The sequence below is a fragment of the Eschscholzia californica genome, unplaced genomic scaffold, assembly GCF_041429995.1.
Source record: "Eschscholzia californica isolate CP2 unplaced genomic scaffold, dmEscCali1.0.p SCAF_4, whole genome shotgun sequence".
Lineage (NCBI taxonomy): Eukaryota > Viridiplantae > Streptophyta > Magnoliopsida > Ranunculales > Papaveraceae > Eschscholzia > Eschscholzia californica.
The window spans coordinates 54737935-54759978 of record NW_028238461.1 but is presented as its reverse complement, the minus strand read 5'-3'; the positions used below and the strand labels follow the sequence as shown (position 1 = coordinate 54759978).

The 22044-nt window shown below is 35.8% G+C and overlaps 3 protein-coding genes across 6 annotated transcripts; all 3 read left to right on the top strand.

The window, feature by feature from the left end:
- The first annotated feature begins 313 nt into the window (after positions 1-313).
- Positions 314-5985, top strand: TPST (tyrosylprotein sulfotransferase). 2 transcript variants are annotated; one of them, XM_086632592.1, is made up of 13 exons: positions 314-929; positions 1359-1428; positions 1588-1762; positions 1865-1936; positions 2060-2348; positions 2649-2792; positions 3515-3619; positions 3756-3903; positions 4294-4343; positions 4457-4525; positions 4660-4779; positions 5228-5362; positions 5481-5985. In XM_086632592.1, exons 2-13 carry the CDS (start codon positions 1371-1373, stop codon positions 5619-5621), a joined length of 1506 nt encoding a protein of 501 aa, XP_086488718.1. In that variant the 5' UTR covers positions 314-929; positions 1359-1370; the 3' UTR covers positions 5622-5985. The 2 variants fall into 2 exon arrangements, with proteins under 2 accessions (XP_086488718.1, XP_086488717.1); XM_086632591.1 differs by having other exon boundaries at positions 928-1170.
- A 1721-nt stretch (positions 5986-7706) lies between these two features.
- Positions 7707-11690, top strand: LOC147546348 (uncharacterized). Of its 2 annotated transcripts, none has more exons than XM_086632594.1 (4): positions 7707-8110; positions 8210-8295; positions 10342-10612; positions 10715-11690. In XM_086632594.1, the coding sequence occupies exons 3-4, from the start codon at positions 10388-10390 to the stop codon at positions 11348-11350; spliced, it is 861 nt and encodes a 286-aa protein (XP_086488720.1). In that variant the 5' UTR covers positions 7707-8110; positions 8210-8295; positions 10342-10387; the 3' UTR covers positions 11351-11690. The 2 variants fall into 2 exon arrangements, with proteins under 2 accessions (XP_086488720.1, XP_086488721.1); XM_086632595.1 differs by having other exon boundaries at positions 7777-8110; positions 8210-8262.
- A 6204-nt stretch (positions 11691-17894) lies between these two features.
- On the top strand, positions 17895-21818 carry LOC147546347 (auxin response factor 18-like). Of its 2 annotated transcripts, none has more exons than XM_086632678.1 (4): positions 17895-18316; positions 19025-20153; positions 20698-21465; positions 21597-21818. In XM_086632678.1, exons 2-4 carry the CDS (start codon positions 19026-19028, stop codon positions 21630-21632), a joined length of 1932 nt encoding a protein of 643 aa, XP_086488804.1. In that variant the 5' UTR covers positions 17895-18316; position 19025; the 3' UTR covers positions 21633-21818. The 2 variants fall into 2 exon arrangements, with proteins under 2 accessions (XP_086488804.1, XP_086488805.1); XM_086632679.1 differs by having other exon boundaries at positions 18030-18316; positions 19048-20153.
- Positions 21819-22044: the final 226 nt, after the last annotated feature.

The following is a 22044-nucleotide window of genomic DNA, read 5'->3' as shown; positions in this document are numbered from 1 at the left end:
GGTGTCGATGTGCAAGACATTCCAAAATCATCTTTTCCGTCCGAGCATGTGTGGATGTGGTGTTCACCCGTAACCTTCAAAAGTTATGAAGCATTTCTAGGTATATATAGGTAATATATACGATACCAAAACCATGGACGACTAATATACAAGGGTATCTAATTTTTGATGGAATTGTTTGTAGATAAGTTACTTTTAGTTCCAACCAAAGAAAATATTACTATAATTATGTTTGCCGGTCCTTCATAAAAAAAAAAAAAAATTATGTTTGCCAGTCACCACCAATGTGAATGGGGGTAATGGTGGGTTCTCCACTGAAGTTATTAGACAATTTGATTAAGACATCCCCACCACTTCTACAAGAAAAATAACAAGTCCTACTACATTTTTTTAAACAGAAAAAACAGACAAACTGCCGGACATTTTAGTAATTTTAAACTACTAATTTTCAGGTCAAAATTAGTTCAGTCGAGTTTCTAAAATGAGCCGCGAAATTGGAACTCGAAAAATTTGGGGGAAATCAATCACTCATGCCAAGACGAACTCCTAAGGCGCACGTTATCGGTGTCCCCCCATTTTACTCCTTTTACGATTTTGACCTCAATATCAATGTGACAGTCTCACATGAACTTGTCTCTCTCTCTCTCTCTATATGCATCTTACTAGAATATTTCAGATTGATCGATCTTAACAAAGAAAGATCAAGCAGAAGAAAAGAATTTTAGGGTTCTTCTTACATGTCTGAGATTCTTCATTCTGAATTCATAGAATGAGGATTAATGGAGTATGGAAGGTTCTCTGATAGTAATAACAGAGATTTTTCTTTGTGGTGGTGGTGGTGGTGGTCCCTTTGTAATTGTCTGGGGGTAGAAGAATTCCAATTAAATTTGTGGGAATTTATGAACACGAGATCTTGATTGTCGAGACAGGTAGGGTTACCAATGCTCCTTCTTCTTCTTCATTATTGATTTACGTTATTTTCTGTCTTTCGTATTTGTCTCTGCTGCTATTTTCTTCTTCTAGATATTTGGACTGATTTTTGGACTTTGTTGGTTTCTCTAGGGAGTTTCTCTATTGTTCTTCTCTGTTCATCTTCTTTAGGGTTTTTTGTGTGTGTACTATTTGTTCATCTTTTGAGTGATTTGAGTTGAAAAGTTAAGAGCTTTTTAGGTGGGTTTCTTCCCCTTTCCCCCCCTTTAGTTGAAATTATTATGCTTTCTCTACTGGGTTTCTTTTCATTTGGTGTTTTATGAGTTTAAAATGGAAGTATGAACTTTTTTGAAAGTTATATTCCTTTTATTGGCTGTCTTCTATTTTGGTTTGTACTCATATAGTTGTTTCAATTACTTTGTTATCAGGGTTGGGTTCCAATGAAGCTGATGGATTCCACTATAAGAATCCTGCTTTTAATTATGCTTATGGTATTTGGTAAGTAGTTCATGAAGCAACTGTAGTCATCTCATGTTTATATACCAGCTTAGTTCCTTGTAAATGGAGTGTTTAAAATGGTTTATCTTGTGGTTTTTGTACATATCAGACAATGTTTTTCTTGTTTGGGCATTGAACTTTCTCTGGTGATTTTTGTAGTGAATCCATCAAGTAATGCCGTTTCGACTGAAGATGATTTTGTACACTGCCAGAATACTGTGATGAAGTGGGCAGCTTCGTCTCTTGATGAGGTCAAAGAAGAGAAACATAAGCTACAAGACTTACTTTTCTTTCTTCATGTTCCAAGAACAGGAGGACGCACATATTTTCATTGGTAAGTTGCTTTTTTACCCTAAACTTAGAACTACATTTCCGTATTGAAAATGGTCCTCTTACTATGTCTCTGATGATTGTTCTATCAAATTTTGTGGCTCAGCTTTTTGAGAAAACTATATGCAAGTAGTCACGAATGCCCCCGTTCTTATGACAAGCTGCGGTTTGATCCAAGGTAATTCTCGCCTTTTTCTAGTTTATCATTTTCTTTTTCTAATTCTATCTATGTGAATGAAAAACCGGAACTAGATTTTGTAAAATTTGTTAATGTGGTTATTTGCTTTTGTTTTGTATGTAGCAAACCAAATTGCAGGTTGATGACCACTCATGATGACTATAGCATGATGACCAAGCTGCCAAAGGAGAGAACATCTGTGGTTACAATACTAAGAAACCCTATTGATCGTGTCTTTAGCACTTATGAATTCTCAGTGGAGGTTGCTGCTAGGTTTCTAGTCCACCCGAACTTAACTTCTGCAACAAAGATGACTGGACGAGTCCGTCCAAAGAGTAATGGCGTGAGTACATTGGATATTTGGCCATGGAAGTATTTGGTTCCCTGGATGAGGGAAGATCTATTTGCCCGTGTAAGTTTACTTTAACACGGTCTGATTTAATTTTTTTCTAGTGTCGCGTACCAAATATCTGGATTAGTACTTGTATATTATAGTTGGCGAACTTTATCCTGGCAGACATCTGAATGGAGTTTTCTCTTTTCAAGTTATATGTTGTACTCTCATGTAATACGATAATGAACACTTGCATTTTATATCAATTTAATGTCGTTGGTTCTTATTTGTATGTTGTCAATCTGTTATTTTACGTCAATGTAACTTGTTTGGGAAATATGTTTTGCGATAGTATTGACAGTTTTATATGATGAACAGAGAGATGCTAGAAAACGAAGGGATCTTAGAGATATCAAAAACAGCAATGATCCATACAACATGGAGGAGATGGTTATGCCATTACCTGAATATATAAACCATCCTGTAGCTCATGAAATCGTACACAATGGAGCCACATTTCAGGTAATACTGAAATCTGCTCTTTGTTTTGTAGCTACAGATGACCTTACTGTTGATTCATCCAGTTGCACTGTTACGTATTTGGGGAAATGACTTCAGAAGCTTATTTGTAGGAAATGAATCCCCTTGACCCACAGACCCTTCCTTCTCATCAACACTTCATGAATCGTGAATGTTAGTTCCTGACTTCAGAGAAGCTTTTTTTTTTTGTGAAATCCTGTAGTAAATAGCAGAAGGGATGAGTACCTTCCTTAGCTTCTTTGCCTCTGAGAAATTAGAGCCATTCCCAAGGGGTCAACATATCCCGAACTATAATGGCAAGACCGATCAATACATACTTAAGGGCTGAATAACTGATTCTGGCAGATGCACTGACACTACGTAAACCACCAGTTTGGCTATATGGTTCATTAGTCGTCAGGGTAAATGTTGTGCTGTTACTTCTCTAATAGAAACGACATAGGAAGTTCTTATCTTATGAATCTCATTATAAAACGAAAGTTATGCATGATAATTCAATACAAAAACTTTAATTCTCTGATAGGGAATGAATTGGTATGAGCTCCTGGCCCCACTCCCTATTTTGGGGTAAATACAAAAAGCCTCTGGTACGCGAAATGCCGATCAGTATCAAACTCCAAAACAAGTCAATCTGTTGAATCAATATCCGTCCAACAGAACTGGATTAAATAGGTACAGTGCTGACGAAGTTGATCAATTAACAGGTAGCTGGACTTACAAACAATTCTTATTTATCAGAATCACATGAAGTGCGCCACTGTGTCGGGAAGTATCAGACTCTAGGAAATTATGTGCTTGATGTTGCAAAGGTAACACTCAGTTGATAGAAAATGATATATACTATTGATGTATGAGATTTCTTCTTTTACTTCTTTAAGTCAGTAATCATGATAATTATTCAAAAAAAGTCAGTAATTATGGTGGGATGCCTATATATTCTTGCAGAAGAGACTTAATGATATGTTGTATGTTGGCCTTACTGAGGATCACAAAGAATCTGCAACAATGTTCGCCAATGTGGTTGGTACTCAAGTTCTTTCCCAGTTTGAAGAGCCAAACTCCACAAAAGATAGAGCTGCTAATGAGAAAACAGGTAAGATGCACAAAGTGACCCTCTTATTGCTTTAAACTTTAATCAAACCACTTTTAAGATATTTCTGCATCTGATTCGTAGCATTTCCAATACAAAAGGCCGCTGATAAGATATTGTTGTGCTAGTCCCTTTCTTACCTCGGAGCTGTGAAAATTTCTACGAATTAAAATACTTTTTCCACGAATTGATGTTCTAACTTGCATAAATTATTTTGAACATACCAAAAAGTAGAATGCTCCAAGGAGATTGTACAAGAAAAGCTATATGCACATTCATAGTGCATACGAGTGGTTGATATCTTTTAATCAATGTTGTAGTTTCACATTGTAGCTGGTGGTTTTAGTCTCGTAGTAACTTCATCTCCTAATAATTCTGTTACTTGTGTTATAGAACTTAGCTCTTCGTTTCCCGATTCCGAGCATGATATTAATCACCTTCAGGTGAGAAGAGGTAGACTTGCCACAATTTGATGAATATAATATATCGTGTTATAATTGTTCTCATAAAGTTCAAAGTTTAAATTTTCTTACTGTAATATTTGCCTGCATCGTAGAATAGTACAGACGACCAGAAGGAGAGTGAAATATCTTCAACAGAAAGTGTTGAGACGAACAATGGAACTGTAAGAAACTTTTAACTTCTTGTTTATAGATATTTAGCTATGGTATTTTGTTGTGGCTTTCTCCTTTTTATGTTAGTTATCCTTGATCAGCACAAATAAATACATTACTGATATGAAATTCTGTCTCATGTTAGATGACGGTTGGAAAACTGATTGAATCTTATGAAGTGTGCATTTCTACTTTACGAAAGGCCCAAGCACGCCGACGTACCGCCTCTTTGAAGAGAATCTCTCCGGCAAACTTCTCAAAAGATGTAAGATTGACAAGAATAAATAGATAAATGAAACCTCTCTGAGATATTATAAGTCTATCGTTACCTTTTCCTTCATGTAAATAACCTTACTCCATTACGTCTTCATGTTTTCACATGTGAATTGTCATATCAGTAGTATGTCTTTAACTGGATGTCTTGGATCTTGGAATACTCCATTACGTCTCTGAGATGAATAACAATCTTGGTCACCCGTATTGCAGATTTTTCTGATATGATTGTATCTTGCATTCTTGAGCATGTGTAGGAATGATTTATCTTGTGCTAGGCTCTTGGAACTATGAATAGTCGTGTGATACTACTAGTTCTCGTAAATTTCAAAGTTTAGGACTGTCATGTGATACTAGTTCAAATTTTAGATGATCTATGCGTAGAATTACGTATCCAATAATATATTTTTGTTGTTGACTAATGAGGTTAAAATCCACAGGCACGTCTTCAAGTTCCTAAAGCAGTTCTGCAGCAAATTATTTCTCTAAATAGACTTGATATTGAGCTGTATAAGCATGCACAAGACTTATTCGCACAAGAAAAGAAACATATTGCAGAAGAGTTGGTTGAAGTGGTTTGTCCCCTCTCTCTTTTACATTCTTGGAGTAAAATAAAAGCTGTAGTAACATATTTTTCATGGCATACTCTCTCTCTTTTCTGATTCTTTTTTTTTTTTTGTCACGAAAATACAGGAGCGGAAGGTTGCATTCATAATTTCGTATGAGCCAGGTACTTGGAAAGCTTTTTTGCTACCAATTGCTGTCCCTCTCCTCATTGTGCTCAGTTTTCTGATTGTAAAAGCAAGAAAAAGAACCTCAAAACTCAAGATATGATTTGTTTGTAACTTAAAGATTACACAACTTTTCGGGGGGTTATAGAGAAGAATAGTTTTGTCAGAAACATTTTTAGATACAACATGTTCTAGTGTTCGGTATCGAACTTCCCGTAGCAAAAACACAGAAATTGTGCCTCCTTCGTTTCGGAATACAGCAATGGATCAGTCTTGGATAGCAAAAAAAAAAAAGTAAAAGTGGGTTTGGTGGTCTTGGAATCAGAGAGGGTTGGGAATTAAGTTTGTAGGAAAGTGGATATTAGAAGAAAAGATTGGTTGAAGATTGAGTTCATGTCCAAACTTCATTATGTTTCTAATGATATTTGCCTCACAAGTCAGCCTTATGAAATTTGGTAGTTCTTTTACTGTGTTTGATTTTTTTTTCGACGTTTTGCTCAAATGACTCTTGTTGTTTGGCCCATCACCTGAGAGAAAGGAGAAAGGGTGATAATGTATTATTGTGAAGGGAAAGCCAAACAGATAGACTTTTTCTACCTTCATTCGCTAGCTCTCACGAAGTGAAATTATTGCTAGCATGAAGATGTTTTTGGGACAAAATAATTTTACGTATGGTCTCCTTTAAAATATTAGTCTTCAAAACAAATTAAATAATCGTCTGCTTTAAAAGTTTGAATTCTTATTATCAATGGACCAAAAACTACACCGTGATGGTAAATTGACTTATTTGTTCCGAATTAGGGATACCTTATTATCAACGAACCCAAAACCACCTAAAATCATAGACTTTTTATATGGAATGAAAGTGACAGGAAGAGAATACTAGAAAGGAGCAATGGAGAATGAAGTAATGGGTAATGCTAAAGTTTGTTAAAACTACACCGGGATTAGTAAAAGGAAGTGTTGGTTGGCTAATTACACGATGATCGCTATAATGGAGGGTCCATCGTCGACAATAAGCCTAATAATATCCTATTGTTGAATGTAAGGAAGAAAATTTGAAACATAAAAGTTAGTGATACGAAATATTTAGTGATTTGACATGGTTAATTGTCTATTTTAGGTATGTTAATTTCATTGTGTTTAAGAGTTAGAAAAAAATGTGAGCGGATCGCTTGGTATCAATTGGATTGTTTCCTTCTTAATATCTTGCTAGAAAATAGATGTTTTCATCTGATTTACTTCAAAAGCTAATTAAGAATGTCACTATTACAGAGAAGTGATCACAAAAATTATGTTGAAAGTAATAACTCCGTCTTTTGAATTATATTCATTAAAATATAAAATGAATAAATACAAAACGCCCACGAAAATGTTGCTATGGAAAGGATGCCTTCAATGCGTTAAATTGTGGCTCAATGATGCCCCATGGCTCGACGTCAATACACTACCTTCAACACGTTCAATTGTTGGTAAGATAAAACACATTTGAAGCAACTTGGTGTGTGAAATCTTCCAAACAAACCTATTGCACATCGGTGAACCGGTTCCACTACCTCTATGGACCTAACCAATAGAGTTGATCTTAAATAAGTTTTTGCTAATGGAAGAATATGTTTTGAATGTAGGAGTCATTTTATTTTACTGAATGGATTCGATTGAGCTGTCATGTGTTGTTGTCCGAAAAGAAGACACTTGATGATTACTCATTCGCCAAACCCAGAGGTGAAAATTTTAGTAAAAATTGTAATTCCCTGGAGACGAAAGTCAGAGTTATTGCCCACTACCAAAAAAAAAAAAAAAAAAAAGAATTTGTCATAGCCCTCGAACGTTTTAGATCAAGAATATAATCCAACGGCCGGAAATTTATGAAATCTAAAATGTGCACGCTTTCATTGTTTTTAAATGAGCTACAAATCAGAGTAGGACATAAGATAAGGAATCTTGGAGTTGTGTACCCGTCAATGTCAAAAATCGAATCGAATGGTCATCAGTAGTAGTCAATCACCATTTCATGCTGGGTTCGCCCAGTTTTGATTCCTTTATGACCACAATTCGTACCATTTTGTCATTTCTAACATGTGATCCATCCATGTACTACCCAAACCTAAAATCGGACCAAAAAACTTCTTCTTCTGGTTAACTTTTTTTTTTTTTCAGTTTTCACCTCTTGCATAAGAAAGAAAGTAAACTGAAAGATTCCAAAATACCACAGAGGAGGAGGACTTTAAAGTGGAAAAGCTTTCTGGGAACTCATTTTGGCGTGGGATTTCTTTTTAGAGAGAGAGAGAGAGAAAGTGAATGACTAATTTAAAAGACTTCACATCAAAGACAGAGGAAGAAGGACTGAGAGAGAGAGAGAGAGAAAAAAAAACAGCTAGGTTGCTAGTATTGAAGGTGGTGGATTCTTACCTACCCATAACCAGAAATCTAATCTTCTCTTAACTTCACCCTCTATATTAACCCCTTCCTTGCTTCTAACTCACACTCCATCTTGACTTTCAGAAATTAAAATGAACTCTTCTTCTTTTTCATTGATATAAATCTTCAAATTAGGGTTTTCCCCTGTTCTTACTCTGTTTAGAAACAGAGGTACTTCTTCTTAAATTTTTTTTGCTTCTTATTCTTGCATAGTTGCATGCAGGTTATTATACTCAATTAACGGAATAACTTTCTTTTCTTTTTTTGCAGTAAGAAGAAATTGGTAAGAACTAGTGTGGGGGGTTTTTAAACTCAGAATTAAGGTTTGTTTCACAAACCCATCTCTTCACCTTAATGTAAGTTTATTGCTTGCTAGCTGTTTCTCAAGTTTCCTACTTTTTTTTTATTTTGCTAATATTTTATTTGTATAATTGCATTTCAATATTAAATCTTTCTCAATTTTCCATTTCTTTAAATACCTTATACAAAAAAAAATATGTATTGATTTTGGAAAAATTATCATAATGGGAGTACCTTAAATAACATCACAACCCAATAAGCATGTGAGATGAATACTAGGGAGAAATGCTGCTTGGCCAGGCTGGTCGTTCGACTCTGGGCCTAGGCGTGATGCGGGTGACCACCTCGGACCAAGCTCGCACTTCCCCTATGAGAACGAGGGGATCAACTTAGGGCTGTAAACAGATATTATATATCGATACTGTATTAACGGATATCAGATAATATTTGATATCTAAAATAAAAAAATTATGATTAAATTTTGAGTTATTCGATTCAAAGCATAAATCTCAACCATTTATTTTATATACTACTATTATTAATAATACTTATATTTTTATATATTACTTATGACATATTGATATTTATCGGAATGGATACTGGCATATCCAAATTCGTACCCAATAAGCAAATTTTCAATAAGAAATATTTGAATCTGAAATCTAAAATTTCAAATTTTTCAATCGAATAAGGATATAGATCGGATGTTGAACATTCAGACATCTATTGGTGGGCTTAGACAAGTGAACAAAAAATGAGATACGGGATTTTGGAAGCTTCTTAAAACGTTCACATTCACAGTGAACATTCTAGAATCTCATATCTAACTTTTTATTCGTTTGTCAAAAATGATTTTGCCGCGAAAAAAGTCAAAGAAGGATGTTGATGTGGTCTAAAACTTAGGGCTTGTTACGAGTCGAATATCAAAAATACTAAATGGTTTGAAACTTAGGGGCACGAGTCGAAAGGTAATGAGGTCAGCCCCGTTTGTCAGACGATTTCTCTCTTCTCATGGCCTATATGATAGGAGCTAGCTTCCCGCCTGTAGTTGGCCCCAATCTTCTGGCCGTTCAACATTTTGGCAATTTTAACACATAAACCATATTTACTTAGTATTGGTAAAATTTGTTAACCATACGAGATTTCATGCAATTAAAAAAAAGTGAGATTCTTTTGAATTTTTTGGTTCCTAGTCCAAAAATCTACCCCTAAACACATATTTAGTCCCTCCTAATATTAATATAGGATTTTAAGCCAAAATAATAATTATAATTGATATTTAGTCCAAATTAGTTAAAGTATGTCTAGACTTTAAAGTTACAGTATTTTTCTGTTTAAAAGTTCTTGTTTTGTTTCATAAATTACCTGTTATTTATTGTTAAAGTTTCATATTTTATTTCATGTTTTCCATACTTTGTTTCATTTTTTTATATGTGTCATACATAACACGTTATTTATCAACAATGTTTCTTACAAAACGAAAAGGACTAAAAACCTATTTTCTGGGAAGATTGGACCTTAAACTTTTTTTTGAACTTTATTTTGGACTTAAAACCCATGCACCCTTCCATTTTCCTCCCTTTGTTGCCAAGAATTCAAATCCCATAAAAGTTGGAAATTCAACTCCATCAAACCTTCCGTTGTTTTCTCATACAAATATATGAAAATCTTTATATTCCTCTTATAGCGAAGTCACCAAACACTTACACGTCGTTCATCCAATAAAATCCTTACACGTGGCGCTAAACTCACTTTTTGACTTGAAACATTATCCATTAAAAGAAACCATAACGTCACTTGTGATCTTTCTAGCTTCCTGGAAGCTTCTAAAATCCCAATATTCCGTTTTTTATTTACTTAGCAAAAAAGGAATTTGCCTCCAAAAAGTCAAAAAAGAATGTCTAAATGGACGGGTCAGATTCTAAAGTCAATTTTCTTTCCAAAGAGAGTAAATCTGAGCCGTCCATTTCAATATTTTTTTTATTTATAATATTGACTTTTCTCTTTGTGGGCCTTGTCTTGAATTTCCAATTCCAACATTGACTCCATTTAAACCCTAATAAACTTCTCTGTTTCTATCCTCGTTATACGTTTATATATAGCGAGGTTTCTTCTCTATTTTGTTCTGAAAGGGGGAGGCGTACAAAGATGTTTGGTTCAAAATTAACAGACGAAAAGAATACCATTATCATCGATGAAGATATATTTGAAGGCCTTGATGATTTTTTGGACTTTCCGATTGAAGATGACGGCGTAGGTAAGTTTAATTCAATTGAAAGGTCATCGTCGTTAGAACAGCCGCTGCCGGATGTTCTCATTGATTTCACCGACCAAAAGTTTATTCCACAAATTACGAATGACTTACATATTCCGGTAATTACTTTTTTACTTTCTAATATAAAGTTATGGGCTTAAGTTGTTTGAAGTATTGTTTTCTTATTTTCTTTTTTCTGTTTTTTTTTTTTTTGTTGTTAGTATGAAGAGTTACCTCCTATAGATTGGATTCCAAAATTCCCTGATTTTGAAGCTATTGATGAAAACTTAATCACTTTCAATAACTACGACAACAACGACGACGATACCATCATTGAGAGCAAGAATGATATCGTCAAAATCGAAAACAACAATGTCTACAATGATGATGATGTTATTTATCAGTCCAAATCACCAAGCTCAGTTTTAGACCTTGGTAGCAGCAACTTTTACTCTGCTGAAAAAACAGAAACCTATGCTAAAAGGAAACGGTCACGCTCCCGTGGTCGCGGTGTCAACCAACGCGTATCCTCTTTATCGTCGGATAACTCTTCTGAAGAATCACATCCAGTGGTGGCGAAGGAAAAGAAGAAGAAAACCATTAGAAAATGTTTACATTGTGAAATAACAGAGACTCCGCAATGGAGAGCGGGCCCTGATGGGCCTAAGACTCTATGCAACGCTTGTGGTGTTCGCTTCAAATCGGGACGACTTTGCGCAGAATATAGACCGGCTGCAAGTCCAACATTTGTTCCTAGTAAGCATTCAAACTCACACAAGAAGGTATTAGAGATGAGGAGGAGGTGCAAGGAGTTTCAAAACCCAGAATTCACACCAATGCGACAGGCCTTCGTTTGAGGTTTCCGAAGTTCCGATATTATGAAGAAACAAAACGGAACGATATAGATGAATCATAAACCCTTTAATTAGATGATGGGGTATTGGAGTTTGCGATAGTATAAAGAAACAGATGACAATATTCTTTTTAGCAAGTAGGATAATTGATTGATAGAATTTGATTTAGACATTGAAGTTTTTCAATTCTTGAATTTGTATTTAGATCTAACAATTGGACATGTTCTTAGTATTATGCTTCATGTTTCCCTCTGAGGTGTCCTTTTTTCAGTGGATATATTACCTTCTGAGGGAAACATATTTTGAAGTAAATTTTTTAATAAATCTATTTATCATCATCAAATGGTTATTCCTTAACAAAAAAAAAAAAATCATCAAATGGTTATCAAATTTAATCAACATTTTGGTACTAGTAGCAAACTATATTAAAAGTTATTCTATACATTGAACCTATATTTTTTTCGTCTTGTTTTCTTTGTTTCCTCACCTATTGGTGTTCAACTCTTTTGACCATAGTCCACTAGCTTTTGGGACAATGGTTGGACACCCCTCTTAAGTACATGAAGTCGTGAGATCGAGTCTCGGTGGAAGCAGTTTGTCATCAAGATTTATCCTATGTAATTTAGGCCATAAATAATGTACTAATTTGTCGGGCTTTAGGCCGCTTTCTTGTTGGGTTTTAGGCCTCTTTCATTCTTGGTTTAATTAGGCGGATATCGTGCTCATCAAATCTTCATGATGTATCAATGCCTTGTAACGACTAACGTATATCGTAGTCGAATTTTCAAAAAAAAAAAAACTATTTTGACTATAGTCATCCGAAAAGCCTTCAACTTAAAAGTCCATAGACTCCCGTCTGGGCTTCTTCCGATGAATCGGGCATTCACTTCATTGGCTGCCCACAGACCCAAAAGGCGTCCAGAAGTGCCTATAGACGCAGGTCTCCTTGTAAAATCTCATACCAGCTTTCTACTCGCTTGGGCCTGGAAATGCATACGTGATAACAAATTTGAGCTGGGCCGTCGAGAGGTTATTGTGCACACAATTTTTACACACCCAACACAAGTTATCGGGCAGGTCTTCTCTTTTACTTGGTTTAGACATGTGGGCCTAGTTCATTGTTCTTTTTTTAGATTGGGCTCAGAAGAGAATGTCCAACCACTACATCAAAGGTGGTGGGCGCCAAGTACATTGGTAAGTGAACCCTCCTAATTATTGGATTTAAAAAGGGAAAAAATCTTCCACTTGGTCGACTAGAGAATGGGAAACTGTTATCCGGTCGAGAAAAGAAAGGTTCCTCTCTCCAGATCCCGGCTAATGAGAGGTTACATTTGTTGAATATAAGAAAGAAAATGATTTTCCTTCGTCTTCATATGGCGACTGATCATTCATATTCAGCTTCTAACAGAATGAGTAATCTTCAACAAAAAAGAAACAAGTAATGGGGGGTGGGGTGACTTAAAAATTTGGTGGAGGGCTCATAACAGTGTGCCAGTACCACTTGGGTTAATCAAACCTAATATAGCAATAATTAAAGACAGCGCCTAATGTTTGTTTGTCCATTTTTTCCTTCAAACTAGGGTTGATTTGTACACTCCTGTTCTTCTGATGAAATCAGTCAAAAATTAAACTAAGCAGAGAAATTTAGTAGCAACAGATTAATTTGAGCAGAAGATTTGTCAGTTAATGTTGGGCCAAAAAAAAGAAGGTAACCTCCCAGTCAATACCCTCAATGTCATAACTCCCCTTGTCTCTTGACCTGTTAAGATAAAAGACCTTTTTCGTGATAGAAACAAAGTTGTTGGAGCATGTTATTTGAAAAGAAAAAATGTCAAAATAAATACTCCAATAGTTGTCTCTTGACCTTGTCTCTAACAGGTTCTAGTCCAGAATTTCTTTAAGTACTATTATTATTGATTGTTAGTTCGTCACCACTATTTTACTTATAGTTGGATCCCATCTAATCCTTAGTAATGGTTATGTTCTTAGTCTAAAATTTATTTTGGTACGAAAACATCAAAATAGCATATTAGAATAGAAATGCCTAGAACAAGCTGGTTGTTCTCTTTTATAATGAGTTTTTGAACCATTTGAAAATTCCATAAAACTGATTCAGAATACTAATTAAAATTTTAAACTAACCTTTCAAATATGGGAAATGCTAAGTGTACAAAGAATCTTTGTACAATTAAAGCTAAAAAAAAATTAGTGAGAAAAATATAAAGATTATGGAGTTGACGTGAAAGACTTTTTTAATCTATTTCCCTAGGTTTTTTCTATTCAAAACACAAAGAAATCCAACAACACTTACTGATGCCAAAGTCACGAGATCTATAATCTGTATTCAAAAGCCATGGTCAATTCGCTCGATTTCTCGATAGGCAAATAAAACTATTCCCGAATACTTAGTGCTCATATATTATTTGATTTTAGTGTATCATAAGGATGAATTATACTTTTTTTTTTTTTTGTTGACAAAGGATGAATTATACTTCTATAGCAAATTATACTTCTATCTGTTTAGTGTTTACTGCACCAAAAAAGTAGTGAAGCAGAAATTAAAATTAAAATAACAAATTGCCGTAATAGAGAGAGAGACAGACAGACAGACATTCGGGTCGGGAGGAGTGGGCGTGCGGGTGGGACCGTTTTGCATCCCATGATGACCATAAAGTTGAGAACATCCATCCAATTCTGATAGACGACACCATCATCCATCTACCTCTTTGACACGTGGGTGGGGTATGTTTGTTTTGACCCCACTTGAAAATTGACAAAATTATAGGTTCGTTTATGGGCCCATGCGGGCTGGTTCTTAGGGGGACCCAACGTGAAAGTTGTCCATAGCGGTTCAATATCAATCCGAACACATCAGACTAAGAGCATCTCCAATGCAAAACTCAAAAAAATCTCTATTCATCTTATGTGTCAAGTTCCAATTGAGATTCTCACTCCTAGGTGACCTCAATAGAGATCCTCAAATTTTTTATGTCTCCAATGCAAAACTCGAAACTTATTTTATTTACTTATGTGTCATAGTTATTTTTGTAAATAAATAATTAGTTATGTTAGAAAATATAAAAGACTCGATTTCTATTGGTTGAAAATAAAATATTGATGAGGTGGACAATTAGAGAGATATCTCAAGAGGACACTCTAAATAGAGTGTCCTCTTGAGATATCTCTCTTCCACCCTCGACACGTCACCTTAGAGATCCAAATAGAGTGTTGCACTGGAGATGGTTTTTAAGAAAAACTCTAAAAATCCTAAGTGGCACTCGGAGTTTCTAAGATTGAGTGTTGCATTGGAGATGCTCTAAGACAACTAACTGAACCTCCTTAACAAAACTACCATCATGATTTATTTTTCTTTCTTCCTTTACATTTTCTTTAAACTCTCCCAAACCGTAATTTGTTTTTATATAAACTACAAGAGTCAGTACAATACATTGCTATATAATGAACAGATAGTAAAAAATACGAGATTGAGACAACTACCTGAACTTTAACATGATTAGGATTACAGTCTCTTTCTATCTCTACCACTTTTCACACAAACGAAATTCAATCTCATTTCTTCTAAACGAGTCATCACAATTCAGAAGACATTATTAATACATCATGAATAAATAAGTTAATAAATATTACATTTAGACTCATGGAATAAATGGACATCATGATTTATTTACTACGACAAAAGAAATCAAAACTATAATTTTTTTCTATTTCACGGTATAATATGAGAGACAAAAGTTAATAAATTATTTTGAAAGCCTTTGAGACGAACAACGTAGGAGGAGGGTCCTAGCTACTCTGGCTATATTTGGTATTGTTGGGCAATATCTAATATTATTGGTAATGTTTAATGATCATAATTAAACAATCAAAGATGATCGTGAAGTGTAAGCAATCCTCTTAAATATAATAACCAAGTGCATATACCAACATCATCTTAGCTTTATATCAAAAGGTGGAACCTAGCTACTTTTTCATATATATTTCACATTAAAATTTATATACACTTTGACATTTTCAAAAGATGTCAAATGTCTACAAGTCAAAACAAGAGATGTCTCAGTGTGACATAAAAAAAATTACGTACATTGGTGGTGGTAAAACTTGTAGGATGATATTCATAATGACATTAGTATTTTGTAGAGGAGTCCATGATATTGAGGAGGAAACAAACCCTAGTTGTCCGACCTAAAGATAAGGAGAACGGAACAAGTGTTAAATAAAAGTTGACAAGTTTGGTCTAATCACGTTATTTTAAACCCTTCTTTCTTTTTTTTTTTGACGGAAAAGCTAATTTCATAGATAATATCCAAAGGATACAATGAGTACAAGCTTATAAGTCCCAAAAAGGGTCAAACAGAACATACAGACAAAGTTATGGATTCATAAGAGATTTCGCCAGTTCATGTGGGGCTAAGTTGGCTTCTCTCGGACAGTGCCTGATTACCACATCTCTACCCGTTAGATAGCCACGTAGACGGTCCAGATCGTTTATCAATCTCCACGGGGATGCATCTCGTCCATCCGTTATTAGGTTTACCAGGACTAAAGAGTCCGTCTCCATCTCGAAACTATTAAGCCCTAATCTCTCAGCTACTTGGAAACCTAGCTCCATTCCCCTTAGTTCACTGTGGAGAGATGAAATTGGTGGGAAGTTATGCACTTCTGAATCTATCGTCTCCCCTCTCCAATCTTTTGCAATTGCTGCTGCTGCTGCTTTATCCCTCCTGAATGCTCCATCGACATTGATCTTGATTCGTCCTTGTGGTGGTGGATTCCATGCTTTGTCCTGTAAAATGTTCGAAAAAGAAGGGAAAACAGATAAAGAAGGAAATCTTTTGAGATCAAGAGAGATTTTATGCCAAGTTCGATTCAAATCAAAATCTTGGTTTTGAAAGTGCTTCTCGTTCCTGGCTTTCCACCAATGCCACAACAGATAAGTATATTTGTACCAAAACTCATTCACTTCCTTCCCTTTGTTAAGAATGTCTTTTAGATTTTGTATCGGATCCTCTGTTAGATTCTGGAAATCGACATCCTGCAAGGAAATAATAAAAGTTTTGAATGTCTTGCATGTCCCAAATAGGTGGGTATGTGATTCAATCGCATCCTCGGAACACATCTTGCAATTTTGGTTTGTCTGTTGGGGTCTATGATTCATATTTGATATTGTTGCAATCCCATTATGGATTAACCTCCATATAAACAGTTGGACTTTCGGATCCATCTCTTTCTTTTTCCAAAATTTCGACCAAGGGAAATCACCTATTTCCATTGGTAATGTTGGGTTAATTTTGATGGTTGAATAATATGATTTAGTTGTGAATCGCCCTTGCTCTGTATTCTTCCAAATTAGTCTGTCCCTTTCACCTGTTATTGAGATTGTTATGTTGGTTATTGCAATGATTGATTCTGTGGTGAAAAATTGTTGGAGTAGATGAATTTTCCATGTTTTTGAGTTTGAATCTATCAAGTCTGCAACCCATGTTATGTTCTGTGGTAATTGCTGAATTAATGTTGGAATATGATCTCTCATTTCAGGGATCCATCTATCCTCCAATATTCTTGTATCCGACCCATCTCCAATCATCCATATGGTATTGTGTTGTAGAGTAGTTCGAACTTGGAGTAGTGATTTCCAAAATGGTGATGCAGGTGAATTCATTTCTACACTCCAATAATCTTCCTTCTGGAGATATTTAGCTCTAAGTAATTTAACCCATATTGCCTGTTTGTTAGTAAGAAATCTCCAAGCCATTTTGGCTATAAGAGATTCATTGACCTCTTTTAAAGACCTTATGCCTAGGCCACCATGCTTTTTAGAGCTTGTTATTATGTCCCAATTGATAAAATGCATCTTCCTTTCCTGTATACCATGTCCCCACCAAAATGCTCTTTCTTCTCTCTCTAATTTGTTAAGTACACCTTGTGGTAATAGTTGATAGCTAAATGGGTACACACATAAAGGACTTAATACTGATTTTATGAGCACTGTCCTACCTGCCTGTGATACCAATTTTTGTTTCCATCCTGCTAGAGTTTTCTTGAATTTATCCTGTAGCCAATCAAAACTCTTTATTCTATTACCTGGTTTTAGGATTAGAGCTCCAAGATACTTTGCTTGGTCTGTCATAATGGGTGCCTTTAATGTATTGACAAACTGTTGTTTAATATCAGGGGTGACTCCAGAGCTAAAATAGATGGATGATTTATCATAATTCACTGCTTGACCTGAAAAACTTGAATATATTTCCATAAATTCTATTATAGCAATGAGGTTAGTAGATGTTGCCTTACCAAATATAATTAAATCATCTGCAAACAAAAGGTGTGAGATTGATGGACTGGAAGAATTGATCTTATATCCTGTGAACAAACAATGTGACTCATAATAATAGATAAGCAGGGAGAGGGCCTGAGATGTTAGTATAAACCCTTCTTTCTATGGGTTAATTAGTTAGTGTCTTCTCTTTTAACCATAGTTAATTAAGTGTCCTTCCTTGCAATTAATATCTTAACTGTTTTGATTTTAGGGCAGAGTAAGTAGACTATTTCCTCATACATAATAATAAATACACGAGATATTCGCAAATAATCACGAAAATGATCTTAATTAGAGAGGAAAGTGTTTATTAGTATTAATTACTCCAGAATTAAGATAAGAACTAGTACAATGTCAGTATTAATCTCACACCCCATTAATTAGTTATATTTATTTGTTTTTTCAAAACAGCGTAACAAACTGGTTCTGTTTTTGTTTTTGGTTTTCTACAGAGAGAGAAAGTGGAGAGAGATAGAGAGAGAGAGTTTTCAGGTAGAGAGAGAGAGAGAGAGAGTTTTCATGGGCCTGATCTTGAACTTGTGCTAGGGTGGTGGGTACCTATTTAACAGAGGAAAGGAGGGTATCCAAGAAGAAGAAGAAGAAGAGAAAGCTCTGTTTGCTGCTTAAGAAGGGTGGGTTTCGATAATATCATACTCATACATACTAGTACTTTGAAACTGATCACTCCAATTTTTTTGAAAAACAATAAAAATCAATTACCCATTTAAGTTTCTTTGCTTGATTTTGAGGGTTAATGTGTATTTTATAGTTTTGACTTTTGAGGGTTGTAGTTACTTCCACTTTGACTCCTTGATTTTTGAATCTATTTGAGGGTTTTGATTCATCTTGTTTAGTAGTAGAAGGTGTAGTAGGAAACTTGTCGGTGCTTCTCCTATAATCTGTAAATGATTAAGTTAGGGTTTTTGTTGAGTTCATGTTCAAGTGTGAATTAGAAGAACATTTAGGGTTTGAGTGGAGAAAGAAGGTCAAGGGTTTCAGATTTTCTTCTTTAAACTTCTTATTCTTGGGTAACACACACACACCACCATTCTGGGGTTTTGATCTTTTTGTCTCAAGTTTTTTGGGGATATTGAAAATTTGTTTATCCATTTATTTTGAGTTCACTAACTTCAATAAGTGTCTTGAAGTTTAATATTCTTCTCATCTAACTCAGGAAACAACTCTCCCGGACTAGTAATAACTTCATTTCTTTCTTCTTCTTCTTCTTCTTCTTCTTTCATGAATGGATTAAAACTTAGTATGGTCTTTCTTGTTTTGTGCTTTATATAGTTGTTGTCTTCTATTTTGTGACATTTTTTTGTTGTTTGGTTTATTGTTAGAATGATTCCTTTTGCCGATTCAGTGAAAGAAACAAACGAGGAGATGGAGAAATACTTGGATCCTCAACTCTGGCATGCTTGTGCTGGAGGAATGGTTCAGATGCCTACTCTGAACTCTGAAGTTTTCTACTTTCCTCAAGGTCACGCCGAACACGCTCATGGGAATGTGGACTTTGGAAAATTGTCCTGGGTTCCTCCCTATATCCTTTGCAGAGTTGTTGCTGTGAAGTTCATGGCAGATCCTTTTTCGGACGAGGTTTATGCTAAGATGAGGCTAGTTCCATCGAGGAACAATGAACTTGATTACGGTGGAGACGATAATGGGGGTTTTGGAAATCCCGGATCTGAGGTTCAAGAGAAGCCCCAATCCTTTGCAAAGACTTTAACACAGTCTGATGCTAACAATGGTGGTGGTTTCTCTGTTCCTCGTTACTGTGCTGAGACGATTTTTCCTCGCTTGGATCACACAGCTAATCCTCCTGTCCAAACTATCTTAGCAAGGGATGTTCATGGTGAGGTTTGGAAATTCAGGCACATTTATCGAGGTACCCCACGCCGGCATCTCTTGACAACAGGATGGAGCACTTTTGTGAATCATAAGAAGCTTGTTGCAGGAGACTCGATTGTGTTCTTGAGAACAGAAAATGGAGATCTTTGTGTTGGTATCAGGAGGGCAAAGAGAGGAATTGGTGGTGGAGCTGAAGCTTTGTGTGGGTGGAATCCGGCTGCCGGAAATTGTCACTCACCCTATGCTGGGTTTTCCGTTTTCTTGAGGGAAGATGAGAATAAGCTCACCGGGAATTTTAATGGTGTAAATTCTAAAATTGGTGGTGGTTCGAGGGGTAAGGAAAGAGTGAGCCCTGATTCTGTGATCGAGGCTGCAAAACTAGCTGCAAATGGACAACCCTTTGAGGTTGCTTACTACCCTCGAGCAAGCACTCCGGAATTTTGTGTCAAAGCTTCGCTTGTGAGGACAGCAATGAAAATTACGTGGTGTCCAGGAATGAGGTTCAAGATGGCATTTGAGACTGAAGATGCTTCACGGATAAGCTGGTTTATGGGAACAATATCATCTGTTCATGTTGTTGACCAGTTTCGCTGGCCTGATTCACCATGGAGGCTTCTCCAGGTATCTTTCTTCTTATTCAATTATGTTAATAAAAAAAAATTCTGCTCTGCTCCGTTTACCACCAATAACTAGCTACTATTTTCGCCATTTTGTGTCTAACTAGTCGATATATTTCTGCTTATAGGCTAGCACCATTGGTATCATGTTTAGTACTTTCGTGATTGTCTTTGGTGTATCATTCTTAGATGCAAATAAAGGCTTAAAAAATCTCACATATTCCAGAACTCCATAAATGCTTGTGATGTTAGCATATTTTTGTCGCACTGTATCTGTCGTTATGACACAAGACACGAGTATATGCTATAGCAATTTATTTGAGTTTTACATGCATTTGAGAAAATATTATTGAAATTACATATCAATAGACAATCATGTAGGTGCCTTGTACATAACCTTTATAGTAGACCAGCTTTATCACGAAGAGCCGAGAGTGAGAAAGCTATGGTTTACAATATCGACAGTATTAATCTCTTGTGACTTATCAAATACAATATATAGTTGCTTAAATGTATGTTGTTTTTACTTAATATCCCTATTTTGATAGGTGACTTGGGATGAGCCAGAGTTGCTGAAAGATGTGAAGTGTGTAAGCCCATGGCTAGTAGAACCGGTAACCAATGTACCCTCTGTCCATCTTTCACCCTTCTCACCTTCGAGGAAGAAACCACGACTACCACCAAACTCAGATTTTCCATTGGAAGGCCAATATCCATTACCTTCTTTTTCCACCAGTAACCCTCTAGGACCCAGCAGCCCATTTTGTTATCTACCAGATAGCACTCCTATGGGCATACAGGGAGCCAGGCATAACCAATTTGGTAAAATGACAACAGATTTCCACAGGAAACTGCAGTTAGGTCGATACAGATCCAGCTTTCAGAGCTTTGATCCCGCTGCCCCACCCTCCAGAACCTCAGACAGCCTTCTCACGGGCAAACCCAATGATAGCGACGATGTATGTTGTTTGCTGACCATGGGAAAATCTAGTCCGAGGTTGAATAATTCCGACGGGGAGAGTCGCCCGCTTTTTCTCTTTGGTGTGCGGATACTCACCGAGCAGCAAATATCTCTAAGTTCCTCTAGTGATAGTGTTTCCTCAGTTCATACTGGAAATAGTTCATCAGACGGGGATCTTGAGAAACTGAATTCAACAGCTGGTTTTGTTTCTGTAGCTTGTCAAGTTACCTCGCAAGAGAACTCTTCTACCCAAGCATTTCAGATTTTCAAGGAACATCAGAAGGTCGATCTGAATTTGAAGGTTGATCTGAATTTAGAGACCGGACACTGCCAGGTGTTCATGGAATCAGAGGATGTAAGACCATTTAATCACTAGTTAGTTGGATATCTTATCTTTTCTTTTCAATGTGTTCTCTCTTGGTGCTATATAGTTTAGCCTTCCCGTTAAATATTTAAGCGATCCCTCTTTTTGACACATTTTTGCAGGAAATGGGTGACCGGGTCTCTGAGAAGCTGGACTAAACACTTGGAGCAAGACAGGGCACTAAGCATATTTGCTTAATATAAAGCAATTATGGTAGTATTCTAAGTAGCAGAGAGTTTCTTTGGTTTATAAATTTTTAGTGTTAGGAGAAATTCTTTATGAACTCCTGTTTTTCAGATTTATTAATATGTTTAATAAATCTCTGCTTCCATTTGAATTCCAAATATTCTCAGTATGACTTTTTTTTTTTCTTCTGTTGAAAATTTTCAGTATGACTTGTTTCAATGTAGGTGTAGAATCCTTACTAAAAAAATATTTTTTTGTTTCAAATTGGGGGTATATTCGAGTATGCCACAGGTCATTGGGACTAAGGTTCAAACTATGAAGTTTGTAGAAATCCGACTCAAAAACCAATTGACAATAAGTACTATATTATTGGTTACTAGACCT